The sequence below is a fragment of the Dinoponera quadriceps genome, unplaced genomic scaffold (assembly GCF_001313825.1).
Source record: "Dinoponera quadriceps isolate SergipeBrazil2010 unplaced genomic scaffold, ASM131382v1 scaffold3127, whole genome shotgun sequence".
In the NCBI taxonomy this organism is placed as follows: Eukaryota; Metazoa; Arthropoda; class Insecta; order Hymenoptera; family Formicidae; genus Dinoponera; species Dinoponera quadriceps.
In genome coordinates, this window is record NW_014557143.1 from 324,360 (window position 1) to 341,636 (window position 17,277).

The 17,277-nt window shown below is 39.4% G+C and overlaps 3 protein-coding genes across 6 annotated transcripts; 1 reads left to right on the top strand and 2 right to left on the bottom strand.

Annotated features, from left to right (window-relative positions):
- Positions 1-3,224: 3,224 nt before the first annotated feature.
- Positions 3,225-6,567, bottom strand: LOC106748743. The gene is made up of 5 exons (XM_014627583.1): positions 6,485-6,567; positions 5,928-6,092; positions 4,940-5,125; positions 3,851-4,147; positions 3,225-3,597 (listed from the first exon to the last, which is right to left on the bottom strand). Exons 1-5 carry the CDS (start codon positions 6,549-6,551, stop codon positions 3,494-3,496), a joined length of 819 nt encoding a protein of 272 aa, XP_014483069.1. The 5' UTR covers positions 6,552-6,567; the 3' UTR covers positions 3,225-3,493.
- Positions 6,568-6,650: 83 nt separating this feature from the next.
- LOC106748740 (probable ATP-dependent RNA helicase DDX43) lies at positions 6,651-11,278 on the top strand. 2 transcript variants are annotated; one of them, XM_014627578.1, is made up of 11 exons: positions 6,651-6,726; positions 8,535-8,796; positions 8,873-9,070; positions 9,134-9,352; positions 9,438-9,564; positions 9,631-9,796; positions 9,905-10,147; positions 10,253-10,400; positions 10,480-10,721; positions 10,893-11,055; positions 11,133-11,278. In XM_014627578.1, exons 2-11 carry the CDS (start codon positions 8,536-8,538, stop codon positions 11,256-11,258), a joined length of 1,893 nt encoding a protein of 630 aa, XP_014483064.1. In that variant the 5' UTR covers positions 6,651-6,726; position 8,535; the 3' UTR covers positions 11,259-11,278. The 2 variants fall into 2 exon arrangements, with proteins under 2 accessions (XP_014483064.1, XP_014483063.1); XM_014627577.1 differs by lacking the exon at positions 6,651-6,726 and adding an exon at positions 7,446-8,468.
- Positions 11,279-12,607: 1,329 nt separating this feature from the next.
- LOC106748739 (N-acetyltransferase ESCO2) lies at positions 12,608-17,034 on the bottom strand. Of its 3 annotated transcripts, none has more exons than XM_014627573.1 (6): positions 16,752-17,034; positions 14,457-16,183; positions 14,179-14,386; positions 13,123-13,296; positions 12,851-13,056; positions 12,608-12,744 (listed from the first exon to the last, which is right to left on the bottom strand). In XM_014627573.1, exons 1-6 carry the CDS (start codon positions 16,755-16,757, stop codon positions 12,621-12,623), a joined length of 2,445 nt encoding a protein of 814 aa, XP_014483059.1. In that variant the 5' UTR covers positions 16,758-17,034; the 3' UTR covers positions 12,608-12,620. The 3 variants fall into 3 exon arrangements, with proteins under 3 accessions (XP_014483059.1, XP_014483060.1, XP_014483061.1); XM_014627574.1 differs by having other exon boundaries at positions 16,667-17,034; XM_014627575.1 differs by lacking the exon at positions 12,608-12,744 and having other exon boundaries at positions 12,901-13,058; positions 13,124-13,296.
- Positions 17,035-17,277: the final 243 nt, after the last annotated feature.

Consider the following 17,277-nt stretch of genomic DNA (forward strand, 5'->3'; position numbering starts at 1 on the left):
CATATTGTTGAAGCAACAGGCGCGGAACTGCCGTGTTCCGCAGATGTCGGCGCATTCTCGCCCGCACTGGTCGCAAGAGACCGTCTCGCCGAAAGACCACAGCGCGCACACTGCAAGGATGAATGAAATTCATTTTTCAAGACTGCAGCCGAGCCATTCCTACGTGTGAAATAAAAGCAGGCGTGATAATAAGTATAATTTTTTTTTAACGAATAGAAATTGGAGGTTGAATTAAGTCTGCGAGCAAACATTGAACTGCTTAATTGTACATTTCCAATTAATTAACAATAATTTAATAACAATGTTATACTATTCAATATTATATAATATTATATAATTCCAATTGATTAAAAATAATTTTATAACAATAATTTCGTTAAAAGGCTACCGACAAAGATATTTAGAAATAATCTGTGAGAGGATTCAATATTTCACACACGCGCGTGTAATTAAGCGATAATCGAAATCTGCTTGCTTTTAATAATATGTAGAATGCCGGAAGCGTCTAGCATGATGTTAACTGATTATTATAATAGTACACAATGACATATAAGAGTTCGTTGTCACGTATGGAGATATTATATATTATTGAAAGCAAAAGCAGCGAAAGCGATAACGTAATTAAGGAAACGGAAGAGCAATCAAAAGGCACGATTATAGACGAGATCGAGATTGGAATAATTATTTATGATGCGCGTGGGCAGGCGTGAGAAAGTTTAGGAAATAAAACGCGAAAAAAGAAGTTTCATACAAGCCTCCCCTCTCTTCTTCCCCTCCACAACGCGTTGCATTTATGGATGTGACGGCGGAGCCTCGATGTTTAGTAATGAATGTCAATCAAGTAATTACAAGTTACCTCGTTCATATTACGCCGCCCAATGCATATCTTTATAGAAGTTTCATCAACTTTTAGAATTTTCATCTCCTGGGCCGTCATTACACATCCGATAACTTTGGCAGATAATCTTTTAATTTAACACTATCGCATTATAAATGAGAAAAACATCGGCATTAAATTAATCCGTTAAAGGTCGTGACTGTAATACAGAAGATTTAATTACTATTCTTAAATATTTATCGCGGAAAAACAAATAAATTAAAAAATTGTATATAAATTTTTTTATGGAAAGCTTGAAGAAATTTCGTTAAAATCCTAATAAAATTTTTGTATTGAAAATGTGGCAAGTTAAGTAGTAATTGATATGATTAATTTTATAAATAACTAATTTTAATAATTAATTAATTAGTATTATAAATTTAATTATTATAAACAATTAAATTTAATAATTTGTAAATATAATTGTAATCTCAAAATTATTTTTCATACTTCGCGTTCTTATTTACAAGTCGTTGATAAAGGCCACAATTTTCGTCTTACTTTCTCAGCGATAAGCAATTCTTTTTTATCATTTTTCCTATTATATCCGAAATATTATGAACTGCGGAGGCATTGAACGATTAGAAAGCTATTCTTAGCATAAACTGCAGTCCGCCGTTCACAACAATGAGATCAAACGCGAAATCCGGCGATACTACTTCGTTTGCGCTCACTGATGGTGGGACGGTTGGTCGGATTATCCCGTAAACACGAAAGAAGCTATAGACATCGTGATTATCAACCTCATTTAGCAACCCTTTGAAATGTCAGCAATTCGCAATCACTGTACTTTATTGCACGCGATATTATATTGTGTATTAAAGAAGTGTAAACAGTAACGTTTGTTTAATTTCAAGAGAAATACACATGCGTGCTAATGTGTCATTTTAAAAATCATGTTCTAACGTTTTCAGAAAGTAACATCAGGTAAAACGAAGGTTTTTTGAAGCTTTTTAGTAGTTCCCAAGGAGTGCCGTTTGGATGAAATTGACAACGAAATTTATTTTCTTTTTATTTAAGCGTTTCGTTTAAAATTTCACTTAAGAATTTATTTTAAAGTAAAAAAAAAAGGAAAGAAAATTTGTTGGACGAAATAAATAATAATCGACAATTGATGCAGAGGCAAAAATAAAATTAGGAAGAACGGATATATTTACAAATGTGATTTTTAATAAAATTGAGATGCTTACGTTCGTGTAATGCGAAAAATTCGATTACCTGCGAAGAAAAGCAATATCCAGGTGCGATTCATTTTTGTGAAGTGTTCGCAACGGAGGGACGGTGCGGCGACGAGATCGATGATTTCGGTTGCGGATGCTGCATTTTCAACAATAAAAAGCATTAGTAACGATATATCGGAAGTGTGAAGAATTTGGAGAACGGCTGAGTTTCGTAGAGACAGTTTCGCACGAAGAAAGTTTGTGCAAAGTGGAACGGATTTCTATCGATTGCGACTATCCAAAGCGTCGATATCATTCGAACAATGCGGTTGTAGGAAGTAAAACTAAAAATATAATTCTCTGTTCGCGTTGATAATGAAATTTACTTTCGAATGTACGTGTGAAGCGGAGGAATAAGATGTTACGATGTATCACAAGTCGAGACGTCAATTGTCAAGTCGCGAGAGGAAAGTACTCGCCAGCGGTTACTTACCCTCTACAGGTGAGCGCCGAGAAGCGAATGATAATCCTGTGGGGTACCGCTGCTTCTAGATATCATCCCCACCATCCAAGATTACCTCTCTTCCACCCCCGACGCACGCAATCGCCTTATCATTTCAATATATAGCGATATATCAGAATTCGTGCTCGGAGCCACGTTGCAACCGTAGTCAACAAAGTCGGTTTGACAATAGATTGAGGTCACCACACGGCGACCACATCACATACCGACGTACTTTTGGAAAAAAAAAGGTAACAAATATATAATCAGCGCTCAATCAATCTTATCGCTCGAGCCACACGGAATAAAAATAGATTCCAGTCGCATGCTTTTGCGAGAATATTTCTACATGAAGAAAAAGTTACGATTGGAATGAAACGCGAATTAATTGAAATCTCTTGGAAATTCGCGCATTTCGGCGGCATCGAGTACGAGAGGAAGCGACGTAAAGAATATTATTCTTTGCATATTCTAGTGCGCATATCTTATTTACGGAATTGCAAATACCGGCTAGGAGGATTGCGAATTAGTGCGCGAAAGCTCATTGCGCAACGCGAATTGACCGACGGGAAAGAAATAATTCGTCGAAATTAATGAACGGGAAAAATCATGGATTTCGTGGTTTATTATTTAACGCGAATTTGAATCTCGTCGATAATCGATAAGTCATTTCTACCCAGACCGCTACAACTTGAATGTGCTTTATTCTGCCGCAAAATAAATACGAAAAGAAAACATCGTCTTATTAATAGCGTGGATGAATAATAATAATAATAATGACGCACGCAATTTTAGATGATAATAACGTTAATAAAAAGAGAAGTGCTTACTATCCTTTCATCGTCCAGGCGCCGGGAGAATTGATACTTAAACTCTAAAATTAAAATATATTAAATACCTGCCTAATTTTAACCTGTCGGCGCTATTTGTGGCGTAAACTGAACTACTTTAATCCTACGTTAATATCAATCTGAGAATAGTAACGTAAAGGATATCGACAAGCAACTTCGCACGGTGCCTCCCTTGCGAAACATTTGTGCGATAGGCTAGTAATTGCGCTGAAACAAACACGGAGAAGAGACGTTCATTTAATGAAGATATTTCGTCGGCAAAGAAGAAATAGGAAAGACAGTTTTGCCAGGAACTCCGTGAGTCTACGAAAAGTTTTTGCTAAGTCAAAATATAATCACACGCGTGTGTGGTGTGTGTGTAACCCCCTCCCCTATTCCAATCATGTTCGAAAATTATAATAAATTCGTAATTTTGTTTAGCGGAGGTCGCTTATATGTACGACATTGGAACGACTCGAACTGGGGTAGTAGACGATCCGTTCTCGTCGCTTGTACTCCGTCTCGGGGATCGACATCTCGCACTCGACTACTGCGGGATCCAGCGTGTCCTCGACGACCACGTTCAGCGACACCCGAGGGTTACCCTTATACCAGTCCGCTGAAGACTCGTGGTCGTTCCTGCGATCGTTCCTGCTCTCGACTCCTTCGACGTAGAGCTTCAAGGACGGCCGAGGTCGCGCACCAGTCACCACACATGTTAAATTCACGTGAGTCTTGTTAAAGGGGTAAGTGCTCACGGTCATGTCACTTTCCGGCACTGGAAGCAAAGACCGATGATTACAGACACAGAGAAAGTGCCCTCTCTTAATAGAAATTGAATTAATAGAAATTCTCTTAATAATTATTAACAGACTCTCTGAATAATAATTCTTTTAATAATAATTAATAGAAATTGAATTAATAGAAATTCTCTTAATATAAATTCAACTTCGTGTGTGTCCAGTCATGAAATAGTAAATTTGTGTCTAACGTCGCTGCTACTGTTATAAAGTTCCGGAAAAAAACGCTTTCTCCCCCATTTTTCCGGATTCTTTTAGTTCCTTACGGAAAGAAGTAAATGTTTAATTCGATTTTTATAGAATAACGCACTTTTAATTTTGATTGATCACTCTTTTAAATGCTAGTGATGGATACATAATAGTTAGACTATATATTTTAGAGTAAATAGCACTTATTCCATCATATTTGACATGTAATGGCTATGTGCAGGGCAAACTGCGCAACGTGATCAGCTTAGTTTATTATGCTTAGTTTATTCTGCTCTCTAGAAAATTTAATCTCTAGACTGTACTAATTAGCTATTACTTTTTTAGTCAGGCTGACTGGTTACATTTCTACTATTTCTATTAATTTCTATTAATGAAGATATTTCGTCGCCAAAGAAGAAATAGGAAGGACAAGTTTTGCCTTATCTATTTTCCCGAAATAGTCGGTTCCGGAAATAAGTTGGACTCGGGTGGAAGAGAACGGATATTCTCTCGACGTGCAAATATCGATAAAATTTCTCGTAAACTAATAAGAAATGTGTAGAAATCTCATAAACACTTGCCATAGACGATCATTTTCGTCGAGTTGCTCGCCTCGTCCTGGAATGTGCTGATCGCGCACGTGTATTCTCCCGCCATATCAACAGTGATGGTCTTCAGTCGGATTACAGAACGCGAATACGGGTCCCTCAAGTTCTCGACCGGATATTCCGCGAGACCCTTAATGACTCCGATATCCTGCGGTGGTACTAACGGTACAGATGCGTTTATTAAATTCAAATTCCCTATAAGCGCGCGATATTCCTAGAATATTATGTGAATATTCAATTTTCAATATGAAATTTGAATATTTAATATTAAAATAATATTCTTATAATATTCTAAGGATGTTATGTAATATTTTTTAATACTACAAAAATGTTCTTAGAATATAAATTTGAATATTCAATATTAAAATAATATTCTTATATGTGAATATTCAATTTTCAATCTGAAATTTGAATATTCCATATTAAAATAATATTTTTATAATATTTTAAGAATATTATGTAATATTTTGTAGTATTTTTTAATATTACAAGAACGTCCTTAGAATATTAATTTGAATGTTCAATATTAAAATAATATTCTTATATGTGAATATTCAATTTTCAATATGAAATTTGGATATTCAATATTAAAATAATATTCTTATAATATTCTAAGAATGTTATGTAATATTTTTTAATATTACAAGAATGTCTTTAGAATATAAAAAAAAAGAAAATAATAATATCGAAAAATATGTATAAATAAAAAAAAAAAATATATATATATATATATATAATGTTTTAGTATAAAACGTTTTTTTATCCCAAATTGTTGTCTGATCGTTCAATAATTTCTCGGTAAACTATCTTTTCGTGCGTTTGAGTCTAGGGTCCGATTTCTGTGCGTGCGCCTACGGCGTAACGAAGCTGCCGATAAATAAATTCAATAACGCGCGCACAACGCGAGTAACAGACGTGCAAGTTATAATAAGATCGCGTGGGTGGCTGGAGTGTAAATTACTCGGCGGGATCCACTGGTAGATTTGATACGCTTCGTGGAACCATTTGATTACAAGTCCGTTTTCGTAGTCATCAACTTCATAGACGCAGGCGAGATCCACCGGTCCGGTTCCGTTGCGGACGACGAGCGGCACGTCCAACGATTTGATCGAGGAGCCGCGAGCCCCTGCGAAGCACGTTTCAAAAGCTAAATATCCAATCGAAAGCTTAGATCTGTGCGATTTGCGTGATCGAGCTGTTCGGAGAGAAAGAGAGAATCGTTCGAAATCCATCATCGGACTCGGGAGAGATCGAAGCGGTCCCACTTCCAAGTTTCGAGCTGCCCGAAAATCTCGCCGGTAAAGAAGAAAATCAATGTCGAAGACGATCTTTCGACGATTGAAGGTTCGCATCGGCGGACTTGTCGGGCCGAAAAAGTGGCCATTGCGGGGACGACGTCGTGCTCGTCCCCGTCGATTTGACGCTCGCGCGAACTTTCCGGCGCACTTCGACTGCGAACTGTGTCTCTTTCTTTCTCTCTCACGCGGGCGCATTTCCGACAGCAAGCCAACCACTCACCCAAATAACACTCGAGCATTAAGAGAATGATAATCGAGGGCGAAACCGTACGTACTATCGACAACATTCTTTCCAAGGTCCCTTTTCACACTGATGCACAATTAAATACGGCTCGTCTGACTCGTGCGTTATAGCCGATATGATTCTGCGCAGCCTCATGTATCGCCTCCGTGTGTGACAAGACGCCGCACAATGCAGTGACACCGACGTTCCCCCGTGCGAAGTCCGAAGGAAGTTGTCGGGTGAGTCTCAGCGTCACGGGGACGTTTCATCTGCGGCAAAGTAAAGCAAAAACGAGAATCCCTGCGAAGTGACTTATGGTGTAAAGAACGTAGTTTTCCTCCGTAAATCTTTCTCTTTTTCATCCGAAAGAGAGAGAGAGAGCGGATGATGGGAAAATCTATCGGTGCACACTGGGATTTCATTGGAAATGCGTAATCTCGATGAAGTCCCTTTGCTCATTCAAACGCGTGATGCGAGAATGACTTCGGCAGTTAGTTCGCAAAGGTCATTTCTCAGCGGCTCGTTCGACCGTATCTTTTCGAATGTTCTGCTTTCCTGCCGGGAAAACGCATTTTTCATGTATAATTATGTATGTGTGTGTATGTGTATATATATATATATATATATATATATATATATTTGGGAAAAAAAGATCATGTATGAAATCTGCCTTCATATGATTATATATAATCATACATGTCCACACGAAAAAATTGTTTTATAAATTATATGCAAATACAATCGAAATAAATGCTTCTGACAGCACACTATTGACGTTTAATTAAATGATATGACATCATTTTTTCGTATAGGTGTATATGATTATATATGTAACCACATATATGGGCAAAATTCATATATGATTTTACATAATTATATATCATTTTTTTTCCCGGGTAACCATTATAAAATCATATAGAAATAGGTAAGATTGCGTATAATTGTTTAAATGATTATATATAATTTTACAAGATTAAACATAAAATTATATAAATGAAGATTTTTTTACCGGGAAAAACACGCGTCTTCGCGCTCGGCAGAGAGCGGAACGTTGATAAGGCAAGCTTCCTTATTCATTACCGTTCCTATCACTTGTGTTTTTCAGTTAGCATACAATTACCTGTGCAAAATGTCGAATTTTTCATTTGAATCAATGATCGTGTGTCCCGTTTACTGGTGTAGAGGTTATGTGACTATTTAACGGACTCCGAAGATAACCGAAAAACGCCCAATTTAAAGGAGATAATCGACGGTCGGAAATTTGGAAAAAACAACCGAATGGAAACCGTAATTTGCAACTCCTCCACGAGAGGTTTCTGTAATCGACTCTTTGAATTGGTCACGCTGTTGCTACCGAGGGCGTTTTGTCGCACATGCGTGTTGAACATGGTCCCAATGAAGTATTGGATTCGTGAAAAAAGGGTCTTCGGGTTGGACGCATCCAAGGCTGATATTATAGTCATATTATTAAAGACTATATTAAAGACCGTCTTAGGTTCATCTTCAGACGCTTCATAGCCACACAGCGTTTGAAAATGAATTTAAGACCATCTTAAATATAAAATCAAATCATGAAGAGGTCTGAAAGTTGTTTGAATATGACTGCGTTATATGTAAAAATACTATTAGTAAATATATTTGTTAATACCGATTGGTCTATTTACCTGATCTACCAGGTTTGGATCCATCAAAACATTTGCGTCCATGCCCGCGTGCATCGCGTACGTCGCTGGATTGGCTGCCAACGCTGATTGGTCGTTCCTCTTCTAATATTATTTCGGAAGTTTTGAGTTTATCCGCGCGCCGAACAGTGCAGGACGGTCATCTGAACAGAGAGCGGATTGTTTTGCAGCGAGTTTATTATTTTTGCTCCTCGCAGGAGTGTCATTGTCCCTGTTCGAGGTCGTGATACTGCGTTACGAAGTAAATTCCGCTGACTTCCCGGTTCTTTCTTTCTCTCTCTTATCGTCTGCTTGCATAAGTAAGTCGGGTAGGAAAGTCGTATGCCTCGAGAAAGGTAATCTGATATTGAATGCTTGTCTCGCAGAATGAGCTACAGATCGAATAAAAGGCAATACGAGGATCATGGCAGGAGGGAAAGAGACAGGACGTTTCAAAGACACAATGACAGATTCTCCGGAGATTTCGGGAATAATGACTCGAATGCACAAAATTACAATGACAGAGGTCACGATGCAGCAACAACAAGTATGATGATATTCATTCAGCAAAGAAATCTTGGCAAGCTTATCGGACGAGGTGGAAGTCAAATCAGAGCTTTGCAAGAAGAGACCCGCACTAAGATTACTGTGAGTAACAAAGAACAATTCAATGCCCATAATCCAAACAATTAGATGTTTAATTACCAAGTTTATTTCTATTCAGATTGACAGGAACGCAGGCTCCTATGAGCAAGCTTCTGTGACGATACATGGTACAAGGGCAGATCAGCAACAAGCTTGGAATGCAATTAAGGATTTAGTAGGAGGTGGGACTTCCTCACAGAAAGATAATTCTGTGCCGAAAACAGAAGAAGTGATTGACTTTACTAATTTTGACTGGTCCAAGGCTACTAAAGAATGCGTATGTTTCATCTGTAGTCACACAAATGGGAAAGTCCTTTTGTAATATGATAATTTGTCACAGGAAGAATATCAGAAGCAAGTATGGGCTACTCTGCCACCGATCAGAAAGGATTTTTACAAGGAAGATTCGCATGTTACCAATATGTCAAAGAAGTATGTGGCTGATTTAAGGAAGAATAACAATAATATAGAAGTTAAACATGTTTTTGAGAATGAGGAAAACTCAGCCGACGAGATGAAAATACCAAATCCTGTCGAAACTTTTGAACAAGCTTTTAAGGTAACCATGAGAGTCGAAGAATCGTTTACATAGTTGTAGCTTAACATATATATATATATATATATATGCTAATTTTGTGTGCCAGGATTATCCAGATATCTTAGAAGAAATACGAAAGCAAGGATTTCAGAAACCAAGTCCTATACAGTGTCAGGCGTGGCCTATTCTTCTGAGTGGCCGAGATCTCATTGGAATAGCGCAAACTGGGACAGGTTCGGTATTATATTTTTATCTTGTTCGTGTGTACGTTGCATACGTGTCAACGATTATCTTTTCAGGAAAGACTCTTGCCTTCTTGCTGCCAGCTCTCATCCACATTGATGGACAAGCGACTCCGCGAACGGAGCGCACAGGGCCGAATGTCCTCGTTATGGCGCCGACGAGGGAGCTAGCGCTGCAAATTGAAAAGGAAGTAGGAAAGTACTCGTATCACGGCATTAAAGCGTAAGTTTATCTCACGTAAAATAACCTTACGATACTTTATAGTTTCATTAGATACACTTGGAGCATATACAATTTTCGTGATATGTATGTACAAAAAAATGACTTCAGAGTATGTGTGTACGGCGGTGGAAATCGCAAGGAGCAGATTAACGTTGTGACAAGCGGCGTGCAAATAGTGATTGCCACCCCCGGAAGATTGAACGACTTGGTGCAGGCGAAAGTCTTGGACGTGTCGGCCGTAACATACCTTATTCTCGACGAAGCAGATCGTATGCTGGATATGGGTTTCGAGCCGCAAATTCGTAAGACTTTGTTGGACGTACGACCCGACAGGCAAACCGTCATGACGAGGTGTGTTTGCAGGCCTCTTCTTGAAAGGCAAACTTGAAGGGATCATCATTTTCCTTTACTTGAAGTGATGTAATTACTACGATATTTTATCTTGTCATCTACTAGCGCTACGTGGCCTCAAGGTGTGAGACGCTTGGCTCAATCGTACATGAAAAATCCGCTCCAAGTGTTCGTTGGATCGCTCGATTTAGCCGCGGTACATACCGTAACGCAAAGAGTCTATTTGATCGATGAAGAAGAGAAGAAAGATATGGTTGGCGGTTTTACTTCGAAGTTTACTTGAAGAATCCCGCTCGTTTCCGAAGATGTTAAAAAGAAAATATACATTGCAGATGCTTCATTTTTTTCAAGAAATGGGCCCCAACGACAAGGTGATCGTGTTCTTTGGTAAGAAGGCGATGGTCGATCATATCTCGAGCGATTTGGCTCTATCAGGTATCCATTGCCAGAGCATTCACGGCGACAGGGAACAATGTGACAGGGAACAAGCGTTGGAGGACATGAAGACCGGATATGTTCATATTCTTCTCGCAACAGACGTGGCTAGCCGAGGGCTTGACATTGAAGATATCACGTATGTTTCATTAAAGCTCTTGTGTAAAAAAGAAACAAAGCATACTTTTCGACCAGTAATTAAAATGTAACTGATCCGTTTCTACCGAATCACCTGTCACTGGCAGGATTTTTAAGCAAAAAATCTGTAACAAAAATTTTGATATTAGAAAGTATTGCTCTCCAATTTCAGGCATGTACTAAACTACGACTTCCCACGAGACATAGAAGAGTATGTTCATAGAGTCGGACGTACCGGACGTGCGGGTCGTACGGGCGAAAGTATCACTTTCATGACGAGAAAAGACTGGTCTCACGCTAAGGAACTTATGAACATTCTCGAGGAAGCTGATCAAGTCGGTAGATTGCGGGAAACAATCAACTTTTGCGTATCTTCCATCATGAATATATTCGATATTTGTTTTTCCTTCAGGAGGTGCCCGAGGAATTGTATAAAATGGCCGAGAGATACGAAGCCTGGAAGAAAAAAGCGGAATTAGAGGGTAGAGGCAGAGGAGGTTTCAGAGGAGGTCGCAATCGTTACAGAGATGGTTTGTAAAACTTGTCTGATTAATAATGTGATTGATAATATTCAGTTTTAAGTTTGACAGGGAATGTTATCAATAAGGTTACAAGTATTATCGATACAAGTACAACGGAGTACTTTGCAATAAGTACAAAGAATAGGATAATCCTATTTTGTATGTAGAATAGTTCTTACGCGAGATCACGATTTCCTTTTTTTTCTTTATTTCATATTAAACATTTTGATTTAGATTGTACGATCTCAAACGATAGAGCATTTCTTTTTGTATTATTCGCCAAAGTCAAATATACAATTCACTGTAGTTCTAGCATTTTAAGATCATTCCAAAGTAATCATAAGATCAGAGATGCCTCTCGTTTTAAAACGGGAATTGCACAATTGGAACAACGAAATACATTGTAATTCTATACACTGGAAGGCAATTTTAAATTATGCAGCTCTAAATTGCTATAGTTATCAGATATATAATTCTATTTTGCAAAGTTTATAATATACTAGTAACTATGAACTGAAATATAGCTGGAATAGAATTTTATATATATTTCGTTAGAATAGATAAAAGGGATTTATATTAGGTTCACGTTGTGATATTCCGCTTAATTTGCCCACTTGATTCTCATTCAATAAAATGTACGTCAATCGGGTTATTCTCTATACTCATTTGTTTATTAAATAATTTTAATTAATTAACTTTAAATACATATTATTTTGCTTATTGAACGATAACGGGATGTTAAGTGGTTTATTAATATCTCAAAGTCGAGAAATACATTGTCACATATGTATATTTCTGAAGAAATAAAAAGATAAAATAGCATGAATCTCTTCAGTAAATCAAAGACGCCAAAGTGATAATAGATTCATTCCAAAATATCCTATCTTTAAAACCTGTATATTGGAAAAGGCATGTTTATTGTAACATCGTAATAAGTACAAAAATATTTTGTATTATTGCCACACACTCGTGCAAGTGCACTCAGTGTGTGAATGCACAAGTATACACATAAAATTTAAATAAATCAGTACCGTCTAGATATTGAAAATATTTTGTAAAATTGCTCAGAATGATCATGCCTGTTCTAACATATCCAAGTTCACGTTTACCACTGCGTTTATTACTAACATCCAAAAAAGAGTCTGAAATAGCCTGCATTAGCTGTATAAGTTATATAAACATACAAATTAAACTTTTACTTCTTATATCGAAAAAATTGAACGTACACATTGCTCTATTGACAGAAAAATATTTTAAGGTACAAATAATCAATAAATATATTAACCTTGTAATAGTGAAAGAGCTAAAAAAAAAAACTAGAAAAATTCTTGAGAAGGATAAAATATATATAAATATATAGAGAGTGCAGAGTCTGCGATTTAGCTGTAAACCTTGAAGTTCCGAGTCTTCGTGTATTTTTCGGCGAAGATCTTGCCGCTCGGGGATGGTGTTGAGAACGCAATATCGTCCAGCGACATCACGTAACCATAGAAGAATTTCGCCCTGAAACACGCGTGAATAACACATTCATGTTGCAACATTTGCGGATTTCAATCGTCGATCGGCGAAGGGGTGAATCCACGCAAATGTAAAACGTTGCTACACTCACCTCAAAATGTTGACGAGCTTGGTGGCTATTCCTTGCCTGCGGTGACTCATCGCAGTCCACACCACGTTTATTCCGCACTTCGTGGGCGTGCTTTCCGCGGTGCAGCAGTCCAATTCGATCAGCTCGGGAATCATACGATACGCCGTTTTAATGTGTTCCGCTACCAACACTCCGATGACGCTCTTCTCGCGTATGTACAGGAAGACCTGAAGAGGAGAATGCATTTTCTCTCTTTTCTGAATTCAAAGCGAGACAAGCGAATAACAACCGACCTTTTTTGTCTCGTAGCCCGACAACTGCACGTCCGCCAATCCTAGATCGTTGTCCACTACAGTCAGAATCTCCGACACTTTCTTCCAATATTGCTTAGGATCGTGCGGTTCTACCAGGATTATCCTGCTCGACGTGAAGGGATCCTCGTACATGACACGCTCGTTTTTCCATCCCTATTGCAAAGAAGAAAACATTTACGCACCAGCATACATCTTTGGGATTAGAACTCAGATAAGAAAGCTCTCTCACTATTACAAGGTTGATATATTTATTAATTATTTGTACTTTAAAATATTTTTCTATGCACTGGAAGGCAATTTTAAATTATGCAGCAGCTCTAAATTACTATAGTTACCAAATATATAATTCTATTTTGTAAAGTTAATAGTGTATAATATATTAGTAACTATGGACTGAAATATAGCTGGAATAGAATTTTATATATATTTCATTAAAATAGATAAAAGGGATTTATGTTAGGTTCACGTTGTAATATTCAAATCCGCTTAATTTGCCCACTTGATTCTCATTCAATGAAATGTACGTCAATCGAGTTATTCTCTATACTCATTTGTTTAATAAATAATTTTAATTAACTTTAAATACATATTTTTTTTGCTTATTGAATGAGAACAGGATGTTAAATGGTTAATTAATACCTCGTAGTCGAGAAATACATTGTCACATATGTATATTTCTGAAGAAATAAAAAGATAAAATAGCATGAATTTCTTCAGTAAATCAAAGACGCCAAAGTGCTAAATAGATTCATTCCAAAATATCCTATCCTTAAAACCTGTATATTGGAAAAGGCATGTCAATAGAGCAACATGTACGTTTAAACAAAAATATTTTGTATCATTGCCACGCACACATGTAAGTGCACTCAGTGTGTGAACGCACAAGTGGACACATAAAATTGAAATAAATCTGTACCGTCTAGATATTGAACATATTTTATAAAATTGCTCAGAACGATCATGCCTGTTCTAACATATTCAATTTTTTCCTTCGACATTTATGTAACGCACGATAATGAGGTGAGAAAAGCTTACTTGAAATTTTAAGGTCCGTATGCTGTTGTGATAATTCAAGTGGGCGTTCTCGTCCTCCCCGTCGCCCAGCTGGTACACCACGCCGCACTCTGGACACTGAGTGGCCCCAAAACGTTTCTGGCCAGCGTCCAGCTGATACTGATCCTGTCCGCTCTTCATGGACAGCTGCCACTGGGTGTTCCTCTTCGCCGATTTGCCCCCAGCATCCCTGAGAAAAGAGGAAGAAACATAAGCTTCATCGACAGGGAAATCGATTCTCGCAATTTCGCGATGCCTACTTGGCGAGTTGGTCAGCCGGTGCGACGTATCCTTTGGCGAACAACGGGAAGAATTTCCCCTCCTTGTTAGTTCTCACGGGGTCGTTGTTGTTCTCCGTATTGTCCGCGAGGAAGGCGTCCTTGATGTTCATCGTTGAAGTCATGTTGCTGAGCTCGCTCGCTGGCGACATGATCGTGTCTTGCAAGATTGTCGCCGTCGACGGGGAAACGGCATTGGTATTGACGGTTAACGCGTCCATCGTGTCGTAATCGTCGTCCGCCCAGTCGTTCTCGAGTATCTTCAAGATGTTGGCGACCTTGTTCTCGCCCAAGGTGTCTTCGACACCCGGCTCGTCCACGGAGAGGTCGGTGACGTCGTAAGAGACATCCGTGGCTCTTGCTCGTCGCTTGGCCGAGGAGCAACCGTACTTTTGGCTCAGCAGGATTTTACCGTCCTCAACCTTCAGCTTGATCTTCTCGTTTACGGTCACCGTAGCGGCCTGAGTCGGCTTGATGCTCCGGAAGAACCGCTTCTTCTCGTCGACCTCCGGCAGAGGAGGACTTCCTCTCTCCTTGCTCTTCTCCTCCACCACCGGTTGAGCTCGTTTCACAGTTGGACTCGCGTTCTCCTTGTTCTCCTTGTTCTCGTCTGCGGAATTCTGCGCTTGGCCCTCTTTCTTCAACACCTTCGTGTTAACCTTGGATTTCGGTTTCTTGATGCCGTGAAACACACCAGCATTGATCATGCCGAATCTTTGTCTCTTCAACGAGTGTCTGCCGTTTCTATACGCCGGCAAACTTCGCCTCTTCTTAATCTCGTCATCCCTGAAATTGTAGAAGGCAAAAGGCCGCTTGGACTCGCTGCTGCTGCTGTAGAACATTTTCGTGCTCAACGAGATGTTATTCAAGGGCGACTCGTTCTTCTTCTCCTGAAACAACGCCGCGCGCGCTCGGGGCGCCAGAGAGTCGTCCGTCTTGAAGAGCTTCGCCGGAGTCACCGCCAGTTGATCGCGCGCCAGCCTCTTCAACGAGTTCTCCTTCTGCTTAGGAGAGATGTTCTCGCTAGCTTCGAGCATGCCGAGAGACTTCCGTCTGTGCAGCTTCGGCAACAGCACTGATTTCGTTATGGAGCCTAAGGGGGTGATCAGTCCGGGAGTTCCGCTCTTTCGTGGTGTCTCTGTGATGCTCTGGATTTCGGAGAAGCTTTGCTGAGGCGTCTCCGGAATTACTTCCTCGGTGGCAGTCGCGTCCGATCCTTCGGACGTCGATGCTTCCCCAGTCCGTTTGATCGGAGAAGCCGACGCGGATTTAACGAGGTTCTTCATCACCGTGTTACACTTCGGTGAGTATCGAGCTGCTCGGCTGAGCTTCTTCAGCGAGCTGAACAGCGACGCGGAATCTTCCACGCTTCTGTTCGGCATTAAACGATCCCAGGATAAGGATGTGACAGGTAACGACGGGGATTTCTCGGGTGTCGCAAATGGAGAGACGAAATCCCTGCCCGGGGAACTCTCGCAGCTGCTGGGGCTTTGGTCGGTAAGGGCCAGCGGCGACATCGGCCCCAAATCCGAATCTTCCCCCGAAGTCACCTCGGCATTTCTGTTACAACTCGAGCCCCGGGATAAATTCTTCCTGCAAGAACCGCCTTCAGCTGCGAAGAGACATTTTTGGGCGCGCCGTGGAGTACAGAGTAACTCTACCTGACTGCTTCCCGTAGCCATTATTAAACGATTCCTTGAAGTAGTCACCTAAAAACGAAGTTTTTCCTAATTAAATAAGGCAAGCAACACATAAAAATATCGATTTGTCTGTGCGAGGTTCGAATTTAAGTTAACTGTCAAAGAAATACATCGATTTCACAATATTGAACTTTATGGTATCAACAATAAGTACAGTTTCACTCGTCTATCTATTGTTTTTCTATCGGTGTCTCGTGTTTTTCAGCGAGGTGAATATGTGTGCAGTATGTTCTCACAAATTCTTTGGAAATATGCATATTTCGTGCATCTTTGACGATAGAAATCCGATAAAATTGCTTCTTGTGTTTTCTGTCTAGTTATTCACATTAAACGTTATAACATTCATACTTTCAACACGTATATTCGCAAGCAGTATTATAATTTGATCTAATTAAAGAGTTATTCTTTCTATGCTTTATCCAGAGAATATTTAGAAAGTTGTTCCTTTGTCGTGAAAAAGATTGAATATCTCGTAATAACAGTTGGACTAACCTGGATTAAACGACAAGTTCGAACACTTTGAAACGACCTCGCACGTATTCAAAAGTTGCAAAACTTGATGAAACGTTCAACTCACACTCATAATGCGCCGGTTCTCGTCTCTTGAATAAATGATCTCGATATTTCAACACAGGTTCGCGTGAAAAAATGCACGGGAAAAACGCGCGGGAGAAATGTTAGAGAGCGGAGCGCTCGTATTCGCAACGACTCCATCGCGTGCGTCAAAGCGCGCCGAGATTTCGCGCATGCGCCGCCATTGCGCCCTTTGGAATTTATTTCTCTATTTTGTGATTCTCGCTCTCCTTTTCCTCCAATCAAATCCGTTATCAGAGAGAAATCTGAGAGAGGCCACGCGTGGTGTTTCCCTTAATGCCGTTTCACGCGACTGTTTAATGCGCCATCTGCATCAACTTTTACCAGGGAGAAACCTGATAGGCGGAAGTAAACCCAGCACTGAAGGATATAAGATGGACGGTTATTGGCTGCACAGGAATCGTTGATGCGCAGGCGTGGCGGCAAAATTTAAACAGATTTATCTAAGAAACTGAATAATTGATAGTTAATGAGAAAAAATATTTTTATTATCGCGACAGAGTTTTCGT

Excerpts from the sequence above, each read along its gene's own strand:
- LOC106748740 (XM_014627578.1), top strand. The coding sequence starts at position 8,536 with ATGAGCTACAGATCGAATAAAAGGCAATACGAGGATCATGGCAGGAGG. Across the intron at positions 10,148-10,252 it reads AGGCAAACCGTCATGACGAG|CGCTACGTGGCCTCAAGGTG; the intron begins GTGTGTTTGCAG and ends GTCATCTACTAG. Across the intron at positions 10,722-10,892 it reads CTTGACATTGAAGATATCAC|GCATGTACTAAACTACGACT; the intron begins GTATGTTTCATT and ends CTCCAATTTCAG.
- LOC106748739 (XM_014627573.1), bottom strand. Across the intron at positions 13,297-14,178 it reads TACGGACCTTAAAATTTCAA|GGATGGAAAAACGAGCGTGT; the intron begins GTAAGCTTTTCT and ends TCTTTGCAATAG. Across the intron at positions 13,057-13,122 it reads CGGGCTACGAGACAAAAAAG|GTCTTCCTGTACATACGCGA; the intron begins GTCGGTTGTTAT and ends TCTCCTCTTCAG.
- LOC106748743 (XM_014627583.1), bottom strand. The coding sequence starts at position 6,551 with ATGTTGTCGATAGTACGTACGGTTTCGCCCTCGATTATCATTCTCTTA. Across the intron at positions 6,093-6,484 it reads AATGCTCGAGTGTTATTTGG|GGGCTCGCGGCTCCTCGATC; the intron begins GTGAGTGGTTGG and ends CGTGCTTCGCAG. Across the intron at positions 5,126-5,927 it reads CTACCAGTGGATCCCGCCGA|TACCACCGCAGGATATCGGA; the intron begins GTAATTTACACT and ends CTGTACCGTTAG.